At 44.7% G+C, this 14,317-nt stretch overlaps 1 protein-coding gene across 1 annotated transcript in view; it reads left to right on the forward strand.

Annotated features, from left to right (window-relative positions):
- Positions 1 to 14,317, forward strand: part of Scin (scinderin) — a 65,072-nt gene that overhangs the window by 45,369 nt on the left and 5,386 nt on the right. Inside the window, exons 7-14 of the mRNA XM_055621542.1 lie at positions 2,300 to 2,432; positions 2,931 to 3,019; positions 3,935 to 4,150; positions 4,620 to 4,741; positions 5,627 to 5,717; positions 7,965 to 8,135; positions 11,808 to 11,985; positions 12,208 to 12,329. Of these exons, the coding sequence (XP_055477517.1) occupies positions 2,300 to 2,432; positions 2,931 to 3,019; positions 3,935 to 4,150; positions 4,620 to 4,741; positions 5,627 to 5,717; positions 7,965 to 8,135; positions 11,808 to 11,985; positions 12,208 to 12,329 (1,122 nt within the window). The remainder of the gene's footprint in view (positions 1 to 2,299; positions 2,433 to 2,930; positions 3,020 to 3,934; positions 4,151 to 4,619; positions 4,742 to 5,626; positions 5,718 to 7,964; positions 8,136 to 11,807; positions 11,986 to 12,207; positions 12,330 to 14,317) is intronic.

Raw genomic sequence — 14,317 nt, forward strand, 5'->3', positions numbered from 1 at the left:
AGACTGTCTCGCTGCAGTAGGGAGTTCTCCTTGCCCTCACGGGGAATTGTGCAGCAATCTTTCACATGCATGCATTAAAATGGTCACTACTAGAGTTTTTTGTTCTTTTCATTAATGATAACAAAGTTACTGCTGTAACTTACATGGTATTGTAAAGTTACCTGTTTGTTGTATTTTGTTACAGTGCAGCAGATCAAGTGTTTCCTTTATAGAATAAAACATTCTGTAAGGTTTTTCTTATATATTCTTGGTAAGACTGTAAAATCTTCGTCTTTTGAATATCCTTTTAGTACAAAAAGGGCTTTCTTTGTTCCAGGCAGGTGAAGGCTCAGATCAGTCAAGCGGGAAGGGAACTGGGTGGAACGAGCCCAGGTGAAACCAGTTCCTGCACTGGCTGACCTAGCCCAGTCACTTCTGTGGGTGGGGAAAACAGCCTCTGTTTTCTGAAAGGGAGGGATGGGGTGGGGGGGAGAAAGGATGCGGGAGAAAGTAGTTCTTGTTTTATCTGTGAAACAGAGTTTCATTCTTTTTATTTTTATTTTTTTACAATGTATTCATTTTTTATCCCCATTGTAGCCCCCTCCCTCATCTCCTCTGGGTTCCACGCTTCCTCCCTCCCCCCTCATCCCCTTCCCCTTTCAGTGAACTTAGGAGAAAGTAGTTTTATTAGGCGATTACTCTGGTTTCTTTCAATGGTAATTTTGAAAGTGATAAAACCCACAAAACACAGCACTGAAGGAAACTATGAAGGCGATAGTCCTCACGTCTCTCTCTCTCTCTCTCTCTCTCTCTCTCTCTCTCACACACACACACACACACACACACACACTTTTCTAAGGAAGGGATTTGGAGCAGGTGGTAATAGCCCTGCACAATTTAATGATTTTCCTTTCAACAGGGAGAAATTGTATTTGGTGGTTTTTAAGAAGCTTTCTTTTGTTTTTTGTTTTATTTTGTTTGAGACAGGGTCCCTGTCTGTAGTCCTGTATGTCCTGGAACTCACTATGTAGATCAGACTGGCCTTGAACTCACAAAGAGAGCGTCACCTGCCTCTGCCTCCTGAGTGCTGGGATTAAAGCTGCACTGCCACACCCGGCCCCTAAGGAACCAAGTTCATAGTTCCGAATGAAGATGAATTGCTAATTTGTGTAACATAACTTCCTGTTATAACGAGGAAGTGTATTCTTTTCTTCCTAGGTGATGAAGGAAAAATGATTGTCATATCTGCCAAATACTGATGTTTGCGCTCTCTCTGGCAGCATGTGTGTTAAATATGGATGCTTTTCACATGATCCGTACAGAGACTGTTAACCGAATAGTTTCTGACTTCGTTACTCTTTTTACAGTCTATCAAATGTCATTTATGCCCCATCATTGATCAAAAACTCTTTTCCTCTTGGCCAGCATTATTTAAGAAAAAAAAAAAAAAAGTATTTTAACATAGGAAAATATTAATCTTGAACCCTGGCTCCCTCTAGTGGAAATATACTACAGTGTACAATTTAAGATGTATCATCATCTTGGAAATAAATAATTTGGGACCAAGTAAGTTGGGAAGTCAAATCACTGCTGTCACTTTCTAAATATACAGAATGCACAACCCTCTTGCCAATGTAAAACTCGGCTACTGATCGAAGCTGGGGCTGGAGCTTTCGTATTTAACAAGTAAACGGCTGACACCCCCCAGCCCGCAAGCCGACCTTTGGAAACCAGTGCGATGATGCATAAATATCACCTTCAACTTCATGTAATAACCTACAAATCCCCCCAAAGCTTTCTCCCACCCGTGACAGAAAACAATTTACCTTGATGGTTTTCTCAGAGGACAGTTAAATTTCGGGACTTACACTGGAAATTATCTACAGCCATCGGCTGCGCTCTGTCAGTGCTTTCCTTAGTGTGGCGGCTGCCGCTTGCTGAGGACCCAGGGACCGCGGCCTACACGAGTTTAGAATCGGCTTTTTGTGTGCGTATAATGAGCGTAGGATCACTACCTGCTTGAAAATAAATGATCACGGAACAAAAGGCGTCAGGGAACTTGGTGTACAGCAGCACTGTGATAGCCTTACAGTTTGACTGTAACCATGGTTTCACAGACGTGTCTGGGGTACAGCTGGGCTCAGGGCTGCTTTGCCTCTTTTGCCTTGAATCAGCTTGCTGCATACACTTCAGGGCTCGTGTTCTCAAAGTGTGCAGTCTGCTTTCACCACATCCGCCGTGTGTGCAACTACCACCAAGGCACAGTTTTACAATGGTTCTTCCCGAAGTGAATTCATGGAGTTCATGTCTTTCCCGCTAGGTTTCAGATGCAAGTGGGTCCATGGCAGTGACTCTGGTGGCTGAGGAAAACCCCTTCTCCATGGCAATGCTGCTCTCTGAAGAATGCTTCATTTTGGACCACGGTGCAGCAAAAGAAATCTTTGTATGGAAAGGTGAGAGATGCCATTGCTTTGCTTGCTGTAGACCAGATTTGATGCTCTTTTCCCAGGAGAGGAAAGAACACATCCAGATTTTGAAGAAGAGCATTCCTCTTGAGGTACAGTCTGTAAATATCTCACCGAGATGCAGCTAGTGGTCGAAGTTTTGGACCCGTTCAGCAAAGGTTAGGGAGCTAAGGAAAACATCTGAGTGACAGAAATCCACATTGTCAAGCATACTGCCAATTACTGTGATACTAAGTGCATTCACGTGCCAGGGCATTTTTGCCATTCTCTTTTTGCTATGTCCAAATTAAATTATAACTATATTTACCTCCAGTATGCAAGTGTTTCTTAATCACACAGGGACTAGCCAGCTGGGCCCTGCTCAGATTCCAGGATCAGATGAGGTTTGGTGGTATGGCTCATTGCACGTGGCTCAGGGCGGCACGACCGTGTACAATATGCAGTACATCCCCTTCTGTAGTTGTGTATCTCTTTGTCTTTCTTTAGGTAAAAATGCTAACCCACAGGAGAGGAAGACGGCAATGAAGACAGCTGAGGAGTTTCTACAGAAAATGAATTATTCCACGAATACTCAAGTACGTGTGAAAAGAAATCACTAGACAAACCATTAGAGTTGGAGAGTCATGAAGTTCCCACAAAGCCCATAAAAAGTTTGCTTCAGTGCGTGAGTGTGAGCATGTGTGTGTGTGTGCGTGCGTGCGTGTGTGTGTGTGTGTGTGTGTAGTCACTCTCCAGTTCAGCATGTGCCATCTGTGTCACATGTCCCTAGTAGTGTTTCTCTGAGGAAAGCTTTGCAGAAAATGAGGTCAGAGCACAGGCTGCACAGAGCTGGCGGAGGGTGCCGTTGGTAGAATGCTTGCTTAGCATCCGAGAAGCCCTGGGCTCCGTCCCCAGGACTGCATGGGCTGCGTGTGTGGCGCACACCTGTACCCCCAGCCCTCATAGGAGCGAGCAGGGGGATCGCTCCAAGGACATTCGGAGAGAGTTTGAAGCCAGCCTGGGTGGCATGCAACCCTGTCGCAAAACCAATGAAAACTTCCATACAGACTATTGACTGCTCCTTAGACTGGTGTGAAGACTTGAGCAATACGCCTTTGGTTTCCTCCATGTCAACTCAGATATTGATCAGCTACTCCTTTTCTCCGTGAATGTCTCACTTCATTGACTCCCTCCATGTATGTATATTTGTATATGTATATATATGTATATATACACATATATATCCTGGTACAAATATCCTGGGACAGTTTCTTCCTTTCAGCTCTCTCATGAACCTAACATGGAGAAATGTTTGTGCAGTGGTAACACATGAAAACTTTTTCTCAACTTTATCATTCAAACTCAGCAGCGATGACTTTAGCTGCAAGAAAAACCTAGGCTGGATTACAGACTTATAAAGTGCAGTCAGAGAAACAAGGGCAGGATTTTCACTACTTCATTCTTTCTACTGCTATAGCTATTTTTCTCTGTCTCTTCCTTTCCCATTGCAGATTCAGGTTCTTCCAGAAGGCGGTGAAACACCAATTTTCAAACAGTTCTTTAAGGACTGGAAAGATAAAGACCAGAGTGATGGCTTCGGGAAGGTCTACATCACAGAGAGAGTGGCCCAAATACAGCAGATTCCGTTTGATGCATCAAAACTGCACAGTTCTCCGCAGATGGCAGCCCAGCACCACATGGTGGACGATGGCTCTGGCACAGTGGAGGTATTTTTACATCTATCTCTGTCTATGTGTGTTTTTATCAGACCTCTTTATGACAGGATCTGGGAGGGAGGAATATGGCTTTGGCAGATCTCTGGGAGTTCAAGGTCAGCCTGCTCTACAAAGTGAATCCAGTACAGCCACCGCTACACAGAGAAACCCTGTCATAAAAAAAAAATAAAAAAAAACAAACAACAGCAAAACAAAAAACAGAATGACAAAAGGTAGTAACAAAACTGTCAACAACAAAATTCTCAGATTGTTGTGGAGGAAGCAAAAGAAATAGAAAAATTTAAAAGTCAAGAAATTGTCAGATTCGTTAGCCTTCTTGCTTTTTTGGTTAATTAAAAACTGGTTAGGAGAACTCAAACACCGCTTGATAGCGGGTCTAGAGTGGAAACGATGTGTAGGTCATGGGTAGTAGTCTGGGTCAGCAACCTTTAGCACTTAACATCTACGCTGCCTCTTTCAGATCTGGCGTGTAGAACACAGTGGCCGGGTCCAGGTTGACCCAGACTCCTACGGCGAGTTCTACGGTGGGGACTGCTACATTATCCTCTACACCTATCCAAGGGGACAGATCATCTACACGTGGTGAGTCTTCCCAGAGTTCACCCCACAGGCCACGTCACAAAGGAGTGCACATCACGTGACATCGGGTAGAAGCATCCTTGGGTTACCTCAGGGTCTGTACAACGTGCAGATGGTACTCAGTATGTGGGGACGAGTTTCCCAAACAGCAGGCATCAGCCAGACACCTGGCAGAGACAGACAAGGAGCTAAGGCCCTGTTTCTTTGAAATAGAGATGGAAATGCCACTGTTCTTATCTCTAGAATACCCAGGACACTCCAGGGTTAGTACTTATAAACGAGCCATAGCTTCAATTGCTCTGTCACAGTGAGCTCTCGGCTTCCTGATATTTTACTGTATCTTAAGTCTCTCTTTTTAAATATTATTATCATTTATTACAATTTATTCAATTTGTATCCTGGCTGTGTGCCCCTCCTTCATCTCCTCCCAATCCCACCCTCTTTTGAAGCAGCTGTATGAGCGGGTGTTAAAAAACATAACTATGATGCCCCTCCTCAGTCCACTGATAGGGGAGGTCCTCCTCTCCTTCCATCTGACCCTAGCCTATCAGGTCTCATCAGGAGTGGCTGCATCATCTTCCTCTGTGGCCTGGTAAGGCTGCTCCCCCCAGAAGGAAGTGATCAAAGAGCCAGCCACTGAGTTTATGTCAGAGACAGTCCCTGTTCCTATTAAGGAACACTGAGCTGCCATGGGCTAATATGAGCAGGGGTTCCAGGTTATCTCCATGCATGGTCCTTGGTTGGAGTATCAGTCTCAGAAAAGGTCCCAGGGTCCAGATTTTTTTATTCTGTTAGGGATACAGCAGGGATACAAAATGAATAAATAATAAATGAAAACAAAATAATTACCGTAACTATGAGCCATATAATTTGTTTACTTACCTCTAGGCAAGGAGCAAATGCTACCAGAGATGAGCTGACCATGTCTGCCTTCCTGACTGTTCAGCTGGATCGGTCACTTGGAGGGCAGGCTGTGCAGGTCAGTACTCTTTACCTTCCCAACTCATGCAGCTCCAGATTTTTTAGCCTGCTTCCTGACAAAAGCTCATTTCCCACATTCAGAAGGGGTTTTGAAATTTTTATGCCAATTTTCTTTTATTTTGAAATTAAAATATTTCATATTTGTTCAATCATATCAACAAACTAATAATTTAAGAGTCCAAGAAGAAAACCAAGAGAAACTCTTCTGTTTAGACTCGACCATATGAAGCTGGGTATGGTGGTGCATACCTTTAATCCCAATAGTCAGGAGGCAGAGGCAGGTGTATCTCTGAGTTCGAGGCCAGCCCCGTCTACAAAGTGAGTTCCAGGACAGCCAGAGCTACATAGTGAAATCCTGTCTTGAAAAGCCAAACAAACAAACCAAAATGAATCTACCGTATGTCACATTCCTTACATTTCCAGCTGTAAGCAGAAAGTTATAATACACGCAATTATGTTGATATGCTCACAGCCGAACCCTGAGACCCTGTGGAAATGTTCTATTACAAAGCAAAGGTGAATTAAAATTGAAGACTGAATCATGGCTGCTTGCCAGCTGGCCTCAAGGTAGGAAGACGATCTGGGGTTACTGGGTGACACAAAGCATCCACCAGTGTCCTTAGGAGTCAGCTAGGGAGACAGGCAGTGAAGTGATGTGATGTGATGTGATGGAGACTTCCGGAGGACTTTAGGGGAGGAAGGGACCCAGAAAGGAGTACAGGCAACCTCCAGGAAAAGTTCCTGCGTGTCTTAGTTACTGTTCTGTTGCTGTGAAGAGACACCACGAGAGATGAGGTCCTAGGTCTGCATGTCTCTGCAGTGTCTGAGACACTGTTTCCAGTGGGTTCCAGTGTCCACATTTTTTCTTCAAGTTCTGTTTTTCCTCTTACGCCAGAGTGCATTCGGCAGCTCAGGGCTGTCATTAGTAAAATACAGGAAAGGTGTGGTCCATTTAATGCTGTCCTCTACCTCTTCGTGCCTGTCTACTCCTGTGGTCTGCAGAGTGACACTTGCTTGTTCCTAGGCCTTACACCTAGCTGGATCTCTCTGTTTCTGACTTCTATCTATTTCCTTTCTCTCTATAACTGGGTTGCTTGCCCTGCCACCGGGCTGTATTCTCTGGCTGGTTTGGGGGAAGGCGTTTGCTCCCTTGTGCTTGGAAAAGCATCGTCTACACAGTTCCATGGGCCTGTTTTTGAAGGCTCTGATTCAGCCTCGTGGAGGGTGGAGAGTTCTCTTCCCAGCAGTATCTGATGTCAGGAGAGTGCAGGCTGTGTGTGGCATAAAAGGGTCTTGCTTTCCAACCTTTATAAATGCACAGCTTGGTGTTCAAGTGTAATAACTAAGCAGAGAGGTGCGTCAGGTACTTTAGAATGTGTGATTGGGGATGTGGAGGCTGAATTTGATCTCTAGTTGGATTCTTTCTATCTTGGTATGATTTAATAGGAGCATTAAGCAAGTTGGCTCTCCGTTTAAAAGGGCGCATCAACCATGTTCATAAAGCCTGATTAATAAATACAATGGTTGGATTCTTCAGGTGTGTGCAGCTCCATTCCTAATCAAATATTTCATTCACTGGAAGATGATATTTACAGCTAAGAAGAGATATCACCCATGCCATGTAGCTAAGCTTAACGCCATTCCTCACAAACGGCTCAAAATGTTCGACAGCTACACTTTGTGCTTTGAAATTTTCCAGTACAGCAGCTGAGACATGATTTATGAATTTCCAGGACTTCGCCAGTTGAATCCTACAGTTGGTGAAATGGTCATTTCATTTCACACCACTAGATGGCAGTGGTTCACAATAATTAGTTTTAAAATCTGAAGCTCTGCATTGCTCTTTTGAGTATTTTTGGTGGAGTGACTTGGAAATATTTCAACAATTCATTAAACAATTTAATTTACCCCCTTTCCTCTCTAATCTCCTTTGGAATAAAGCGTGGACCTTCCTGAGTGCCTCGTGCACTCAGTGAGGGGAGGAGGATGTCGGCGATTGCCCTTTTGGGAAGGTTTTGTGACACCTTAGCGGTTTTCATGACTCCCTTCTACCCTTCCCATCTGCGCGACCGCGCAGGAAGACGCTCCACAGGAGCTGGCCACCCATTTGAATGTGTAACGGTTGTGTACCTATGACATCAGTTACTTTCAGGATTCCGGCTCCCTACGCTTGAGAAGGCCTCTGGATTCCCACTGGCCTCTGGAAACTCACTCATGCTTCTGTCTCCCTGTCCTGTGTTCCCAGGTCCGTGTCTCTCAAGGCAAAGAGCCCGCTCACCTGCTGAGCTTGTTCAAGGACAGACCGCTCATTATTTATAAGAACGGAACGTCCAAGAAAGACGGGCAGGTGCCTGCTCCTCCTACCCGCCTCTTTCAGGTCCGGAGGAACCTGGCCTCTATCACCAGAATTGTGGAGGTAAGGCAATGCGTTCTGGGAATACCTCTGGGTACGTGCTGCCCAGCACATCTGGCCATAGGCAATGCTAGCTTCTGCACCCTGGCAAGCAGACGTCCTTTTCCTCAACAGTGTAAACCCCTGCAACAATGAGAAGGCAGCCGAGACTTTTCAACTGCTCGGAACCCAAACTGATGAGTTTTAAGCCTGTCCTAGCCAGCAAAGATGGCAAGGGGCAGGAAGCGGCTACCACTAGCTCTGTCTTGAAAGGTCTAGGGTAGGAGGACGGTGAGGTGTCATCAGATGACCATGAAACCTGGGGCTAGCTAAGGAGGGAGAAAATCTGGCCACCCTGACTAATCTGTCATAAGTCGACTTTGAATTCTGGTCACCATTGAGATCCAGGTCTCTTCTGTCACACCATTGCCCGGTGACCCCCCAAATCTCCTGTGCTTCCCCAAATCTGGAGCTGCTTCCAAGCCCTTTTGTTTTTCAGGAGCCACTCAGCCCAGCTCTGAAAATGCAGCCAGCCTTGCCTCAATCTACTGGCACTCTCTGGGTGTCCTGCCCCAGTCTCCCTGGCTGCTCTTTGAGGACTGACTCATCCTGCCTCTCAGTGGAAGCTTCCTTTCACTGTGACCCGCTCGGTGGGGCTGGCATGATGGCATCCTTGCTCTCCAAGGCCCCTATGGTTTCTTTTCTTGTTTTGGTTACCTCCCTTTTCTCCACCATGCAGCTCTGCTCTGCCTCCACCATTAGCTCTCTTCTGCCGAGGAAGCTGGTCCTTGCCCAGGGCAGCGGGTGGCTTCAGCCACTGTCTCTGTCACTTTCATTCTGCTCTTTTCAGCAGTCTCTTTCTCGCATATCATTTCCTCTCTCCCAGAGAGAAGATAAGCGCAACCACACAGGTCACCATATCGGCTCTCCCGAAATTTCACTAATTGCATATTATCTTCCCCTCTGGCTTACGAAATAATTTAAAATTTCAATTGATTTGTATTTTTAAAAATAATTCATATATTAGTAACGTATATAAAAGTGATGAGGTGTTTTATCAATTAATATTAATTATCACTCAAAAATTATAAATTGTATAGTGATTTGCTAAATCAGATAATAAATACTTAATACATAGAATAAAAAGGTACAGCTCCTATCTAAAGCCAAATTGCTCCAGCCCCTTCCACCACTCTGCCTGGGTTTCCCTCTCTGGCTTTGCTTAGACTTTCTTTGCTCTTGATCCCCATATCCTGACTGAAGGTTGTAATTGCCTTCCTCCCATCCATGACAAATTTACTCTGGTATCCAGCATCATCTCCCAGATGTGTCTGAGAACAAATTCTGTAGAAATTGCTTCTTGCCTGCTCCTGGATTTTCTCATTTCCATTTTTCTGAGAACACAAATTGTTAAAAGCCTAAACACAGCAGGCTGGGTGAATGAGAACACTTTCCAGGGCTGCATCTCTGATCTTTTTTTTTTTTTTCTTCTTCTTCTTCTTCCTCTGCCAGAGGCGTTTGCCACAGTCGACTATTTACTGAGCATGGTTTTCTGATGAGGTGGCTGTGTCAGCGCATTCCTAGAAGGGATTTATGGGGGTGTACTCTGCACTTGACCAGATGACCTCATGTGGTCAGATCATTTAAACTTGGCTTCCACATTGATCTCCCCACAACCCTCCATGGATATACAGATCCTCAGGTGCTGGGCTCTTATCTGTGCACACTCATTTGGTCTTATAAGGAAGAGCCAATCACTTTGCTCCCTTGTTGGGCTCCCAGTCTCTTCCACAGTTGACATTTCTTTAGGAGGTGTCATCAGTTGACTTCAAAGCATCTCCCCGTCTCCCTGCAGCATCCTGAACCAGCCCTTACTGCCCCAGTTTCTCTGACATGATGATTTTATGTGGCCATCTGTCATGGCTTCTAGCTAGCTGGTCTTCCTAAACAGAGAGTTCTTCAGTCTCACCCCAATCTGGGCACTGGCCTCTGTTGCCTTACTTCACATTCCTGGCTGCTTCTTCTGCATTAAAAAAGAAACATAGAGAGTGGACATCAAAAGTCCTGAAACCCAGAACTGGTTGCTCGTTCTCTCCACCATCTCCCTGATGGTTCCCTTGAAGTTGGTCCAGGAAGCCTCATTCCTGCTGAGAGAGAGCAATTATGCTTCCCCAAGTGCTACCAATCTCAGAGCTGATCTTTTTAAATTCAACAGCCATTCCCTTTTCCTCTAGCTTTTCTCTCTAGGGTCAGGTCCCTAAAACTGGGGGAGTGGAGGCCTTGATCTAAGCAGCCCAAGGAGGTGAGCAAGCAGCTTCATTTGGCACAGTGTGTCACCCCAGCCTTCTAGAGTGCTCTCCCTGTAGTCTCAGGCTGGCCTCCTGTTTTCCTCACCTTCTTGGTTGCTCTATCTCAGTCTGGGCTCCTGGCCATTCCTGGTCTCTGAGAGTCTTACCATACTCAGCTTCACAACTACTCGGAAAGTTATGCACAGCTGTATGACTGTCCAGACCAATTCTCACAGACGTGGGCATGACGTAACCAAACTCCAGAGGCCTAGATTCAAGGCCGTCCTGGGATGCTCAAGATCATGGCCAGGCCACAGACTTCATGGGTCTTGTTCACGCCTGATGTCACCATAGGCCACGCCCACAGGTCATCGTCTAACACACCTGGGCTCTCTCTTCTGTGGACACAGGAACCCAAATTGCACTTGGCAGACTTCAGGCAGCGTCTCCAGCTTCTGGTTACAGGGAAGGTGTGTGCCAGGACTGCTTTTCATCTCCACAGATCTACAATTTGAGCTAGCATTCATCTGAGTCAGAAAAACACCAGTAGTCAACATGAGGTCATCTCTTTGCCCTTTGTTTTATGCATTTTAGGGCTCCCTCTAATTAGTACCGCAAGCATTCTCTTTAGTGGAGAGAAGAGAGAGAACATCTTTGATTGTTTGCATTTGATATTGTGCCCTCTGTCCAGGCATCAGTTCTGGCTTGGCTTGTCCCTCTGTTGTGTCTTTGAATATTGTTTTTATTATCTTTTAATCTTTGTGAGCATGTGTCCGTGTGAGAATCTACTATGTTGGTCTGCCATGTCTGGGAACCAGAAAAGGGTGCTGCATCCCTTGGAGCTGGAGTTACAGACAGATGCCTGCTGCTGCTGACCCAGCTCAAGGCTTCCAGAAAAGCAGTGTGACCCCCTGAGCTGATTCTCCAGCCCTTATGCCTTGTTGTTGAGACAGTCTTCTGTGTAGCTTAGGCTAGACTTTTCATCCTCCTCCTGCTTCAGCCCCCAGAGTGCTCGCCCATGTCTGGCCAAAACAGTCGATTCTTGACTGACGGCTTGCCTGTTTTAATTAATTAATTTTGAGATTGTTTCTATGTAGTCTTTGCTGCCCTGAAATGTCTATGTGGACCAGGCTGGCCTTTTGTTCACATGTTCACAGGTTTGCTTTCTTCTGCCTTTCAAGTGGCGGGAATTAAAGGCTTGGGATGCCACACTCTGCCATGTTTTATTGTCTGAGGGCAGCAGCTGAACATCACATGACAAGGGCCAAGGTGTTCTTGCTCCAGTGTTTCAGGCATCTCTGGCACCTGAGTCTTGAATTAATTTCCTGGGGTCCGGCAGCAGGTTCCAACGGCTCTGCACAGCCTCCATAGTAACTGAGTCACTATGTTGTTTTCCTTCATGTTCTAGGTTGATGTTGATGCAAACTCACTGAATTCCAATGACACGTTTGTCTTAAAACTGCCACAGAACAATGGCTTCCTCTGGATAGGAAAAGGGGCCAGCCAGGAGGAGGAGAAAGGAGCAGAGTATGTGGCTGATGTCCTCAAGTGCCAAACTGCAAAAATCCAGGAAGGCAACGAACCAGGTCTGTGCTGAGGGGCTAAGGACACCTCTTTCATATTCTGTGGGCTTAACTGACGTCATTCAATCAGTCATTATTTATCATTACGGTTGGGTAAGGAAGGCTTCTTAAACTGCAAAAGTGTTGAAGGTATAATTAAGTTAGGCTGAGATAATGTTGCCATCACTGTGAAATCCTAGCAAGTTTCTGCTCCTGAATACACAGTGGCTAACTCTGTGTCCACAGAGGAGTTCTGGGACTCTCTTGGAGGGCAAGGAGACTACCAGACTTCACCGTTGCTAGAAACGCGGGCTGAAGACCATCCGCCTCGGCTTTACGGCTGCTCCAACAAGACTGGAAGATTCATTGTAAGTATCTTAAATACACAGAGCCTAACGTTAGCGGAGGCATTTTGTTCTGGCTCTGAGAATTTCCAAACGTGGGATAGCTGTGAGTCCTAGGTTTGGCTTCTTGGTAAACCATGGGTGATAATTGTTCCTACTGTTCAAGGTAGTTTAAGACCCAATGATATGACAGATACAGAAACATCTAGAAAAATAAAAAGTAATGTATAAGTCAAAATGCCCTTAAAAATATCTGCTTATCTGTATCCGAATTCAGTGTTTCCTTGTGAACTATAGGTTGCTGGTTCTGCTGATTTAGTAATGTTATTTTCTTGAGGGAGCAGAACCATCACTTCTCATTTAAGTTTCCCAGGCAGTTTCACAGAGGAATAAAAATTTTCTCCAGGTTGATTGAATGAAAAAATTGTATGTGATTATTGCAGTCATTGAACAAAGTGACAGGAGCTTTGTGCTCCCCTGAAAATTCACTGATCTCGACAGGAATGTTTTGTTCTATAGTCCTTTACAATTCAGGCAATTAAAAGTAAACTGAGGAACTGAACATCTATTGTGTGACACTACTCCTAGGGAGATTTGAACAGAGGTCTACTCACCCCAGAGAGGGAACCAGTGACCAAAGTAAGGATTCCACCCAAGTCCAACTTGGTAAAGCAAGAAGTTTTATTAGTGATAGTTACAGGAGAAATCACTCACTGCTGTATCATCAAATTCCATCTCCTACATGGGTGACAGCTTATGAAATGGAAACTTACAGCTCGCTGCACAACTTTCAGGCAGGTCAGTGGGTTGGAGAATGTCTCTTCCATGTATCTTGTCTTGGTCTGAGAGTGTCTCTCAGCAGTCCTTACTATATGTTCTGGGAGGGAGAGGTCTAATGTATCTAATCAGTTTCAGGGAGTTCCTGAAGCCTTTCAGTTGTTTAATTCTGGATAGATCGTTTCACCTCCCTTTAGAACATCCTGAGTCATAATGAGCTTCCCTGTAGATGGAATGTTTCATCTGGGAGGAAACTGCTGTGTAACAAAGTCTTAGTTTTAGAATGTTTTAACACAGGTGTGGTGTTAAACAGTGTTTAAACAGTAAGCCTGGCTTTCTCACATCCTGGAGCCTGGGAGGCCCAAGAACAAGGCACCAGGATATCTGTTATCTGGAGAGGGCCCTCCGAGCATCTTCACATAGCCCCAGTGAGTTGAATCTGTCTCTTAGTACACTGCTCTTACCACTGGGCCTTATCCTAGGGACCTCAGCCGAACCTAATTACCTTGCATCATCCTCTGTCTCCTCGTACTGAACACAAACATGCAGTCCATAACAGTACACGATTTTATATTGGGTTCTGAAATTTCATCCTGGACGATAACCATTTACCCCAGCTTAATCAGAAAAGTTTGACATCTCTGACATGCTAGGCTTTTGTGCAAACTTAAAGGGTGGATTCTTCTCATCCTGTTGAGTAAAATGTAATTTTCATCACATAAAATTTCCCAAGTGCTCGCCAGATACAGTACTAGAAACAAAGCGGTAAAGGAACTGTCTACTTATAAAAACATACGTGGGGCTTACAAATGATTTAACCTGAAAATTTAACATTTAATAATGGTTCGTAATAAATATTCATTGTTGGGACCACAGTTGACCACCTTCTTTGTAGGAAATCCTTGAACTTGCTGTATTTTATAAGTTTACTACCTGAAAAGTTCATTTTACCGAGTATTAATATTGCATTGTATCAAACAGCTTCTTTGTTGACATATGGTTTACATATGCTTATATAATGTGTATTATTTGTTAATAATGGTATAAATTAGATTTTTAATTATATTTATTTTACAATTTCATACATTAGTACAGTATATACATCACCCCTATCTATTCCTCTTCCCCATCCAATGTTATTCAAGTTCTCCCCAACCCTCTCAAACTCACGATCAAATTCACACTCAAACACACACACACACACACACACACACACACACACACACACACACACA

Source organism: Psammomys obesus, unplaced genomic scaffold (assembly GCF_907164565.1).
Source record: "Psammomys obesus unplaced genomic scaffold, mPsaObe1.curated_primary_1811, whole genome shotgun sequence".
In the NCBI taxonomy this organism is placed as follows: Eukaryota; Metazoa; Chordata; class Mammalia; order Rodentia; family Muridae; genus Psammomys; species Psammomys obesus.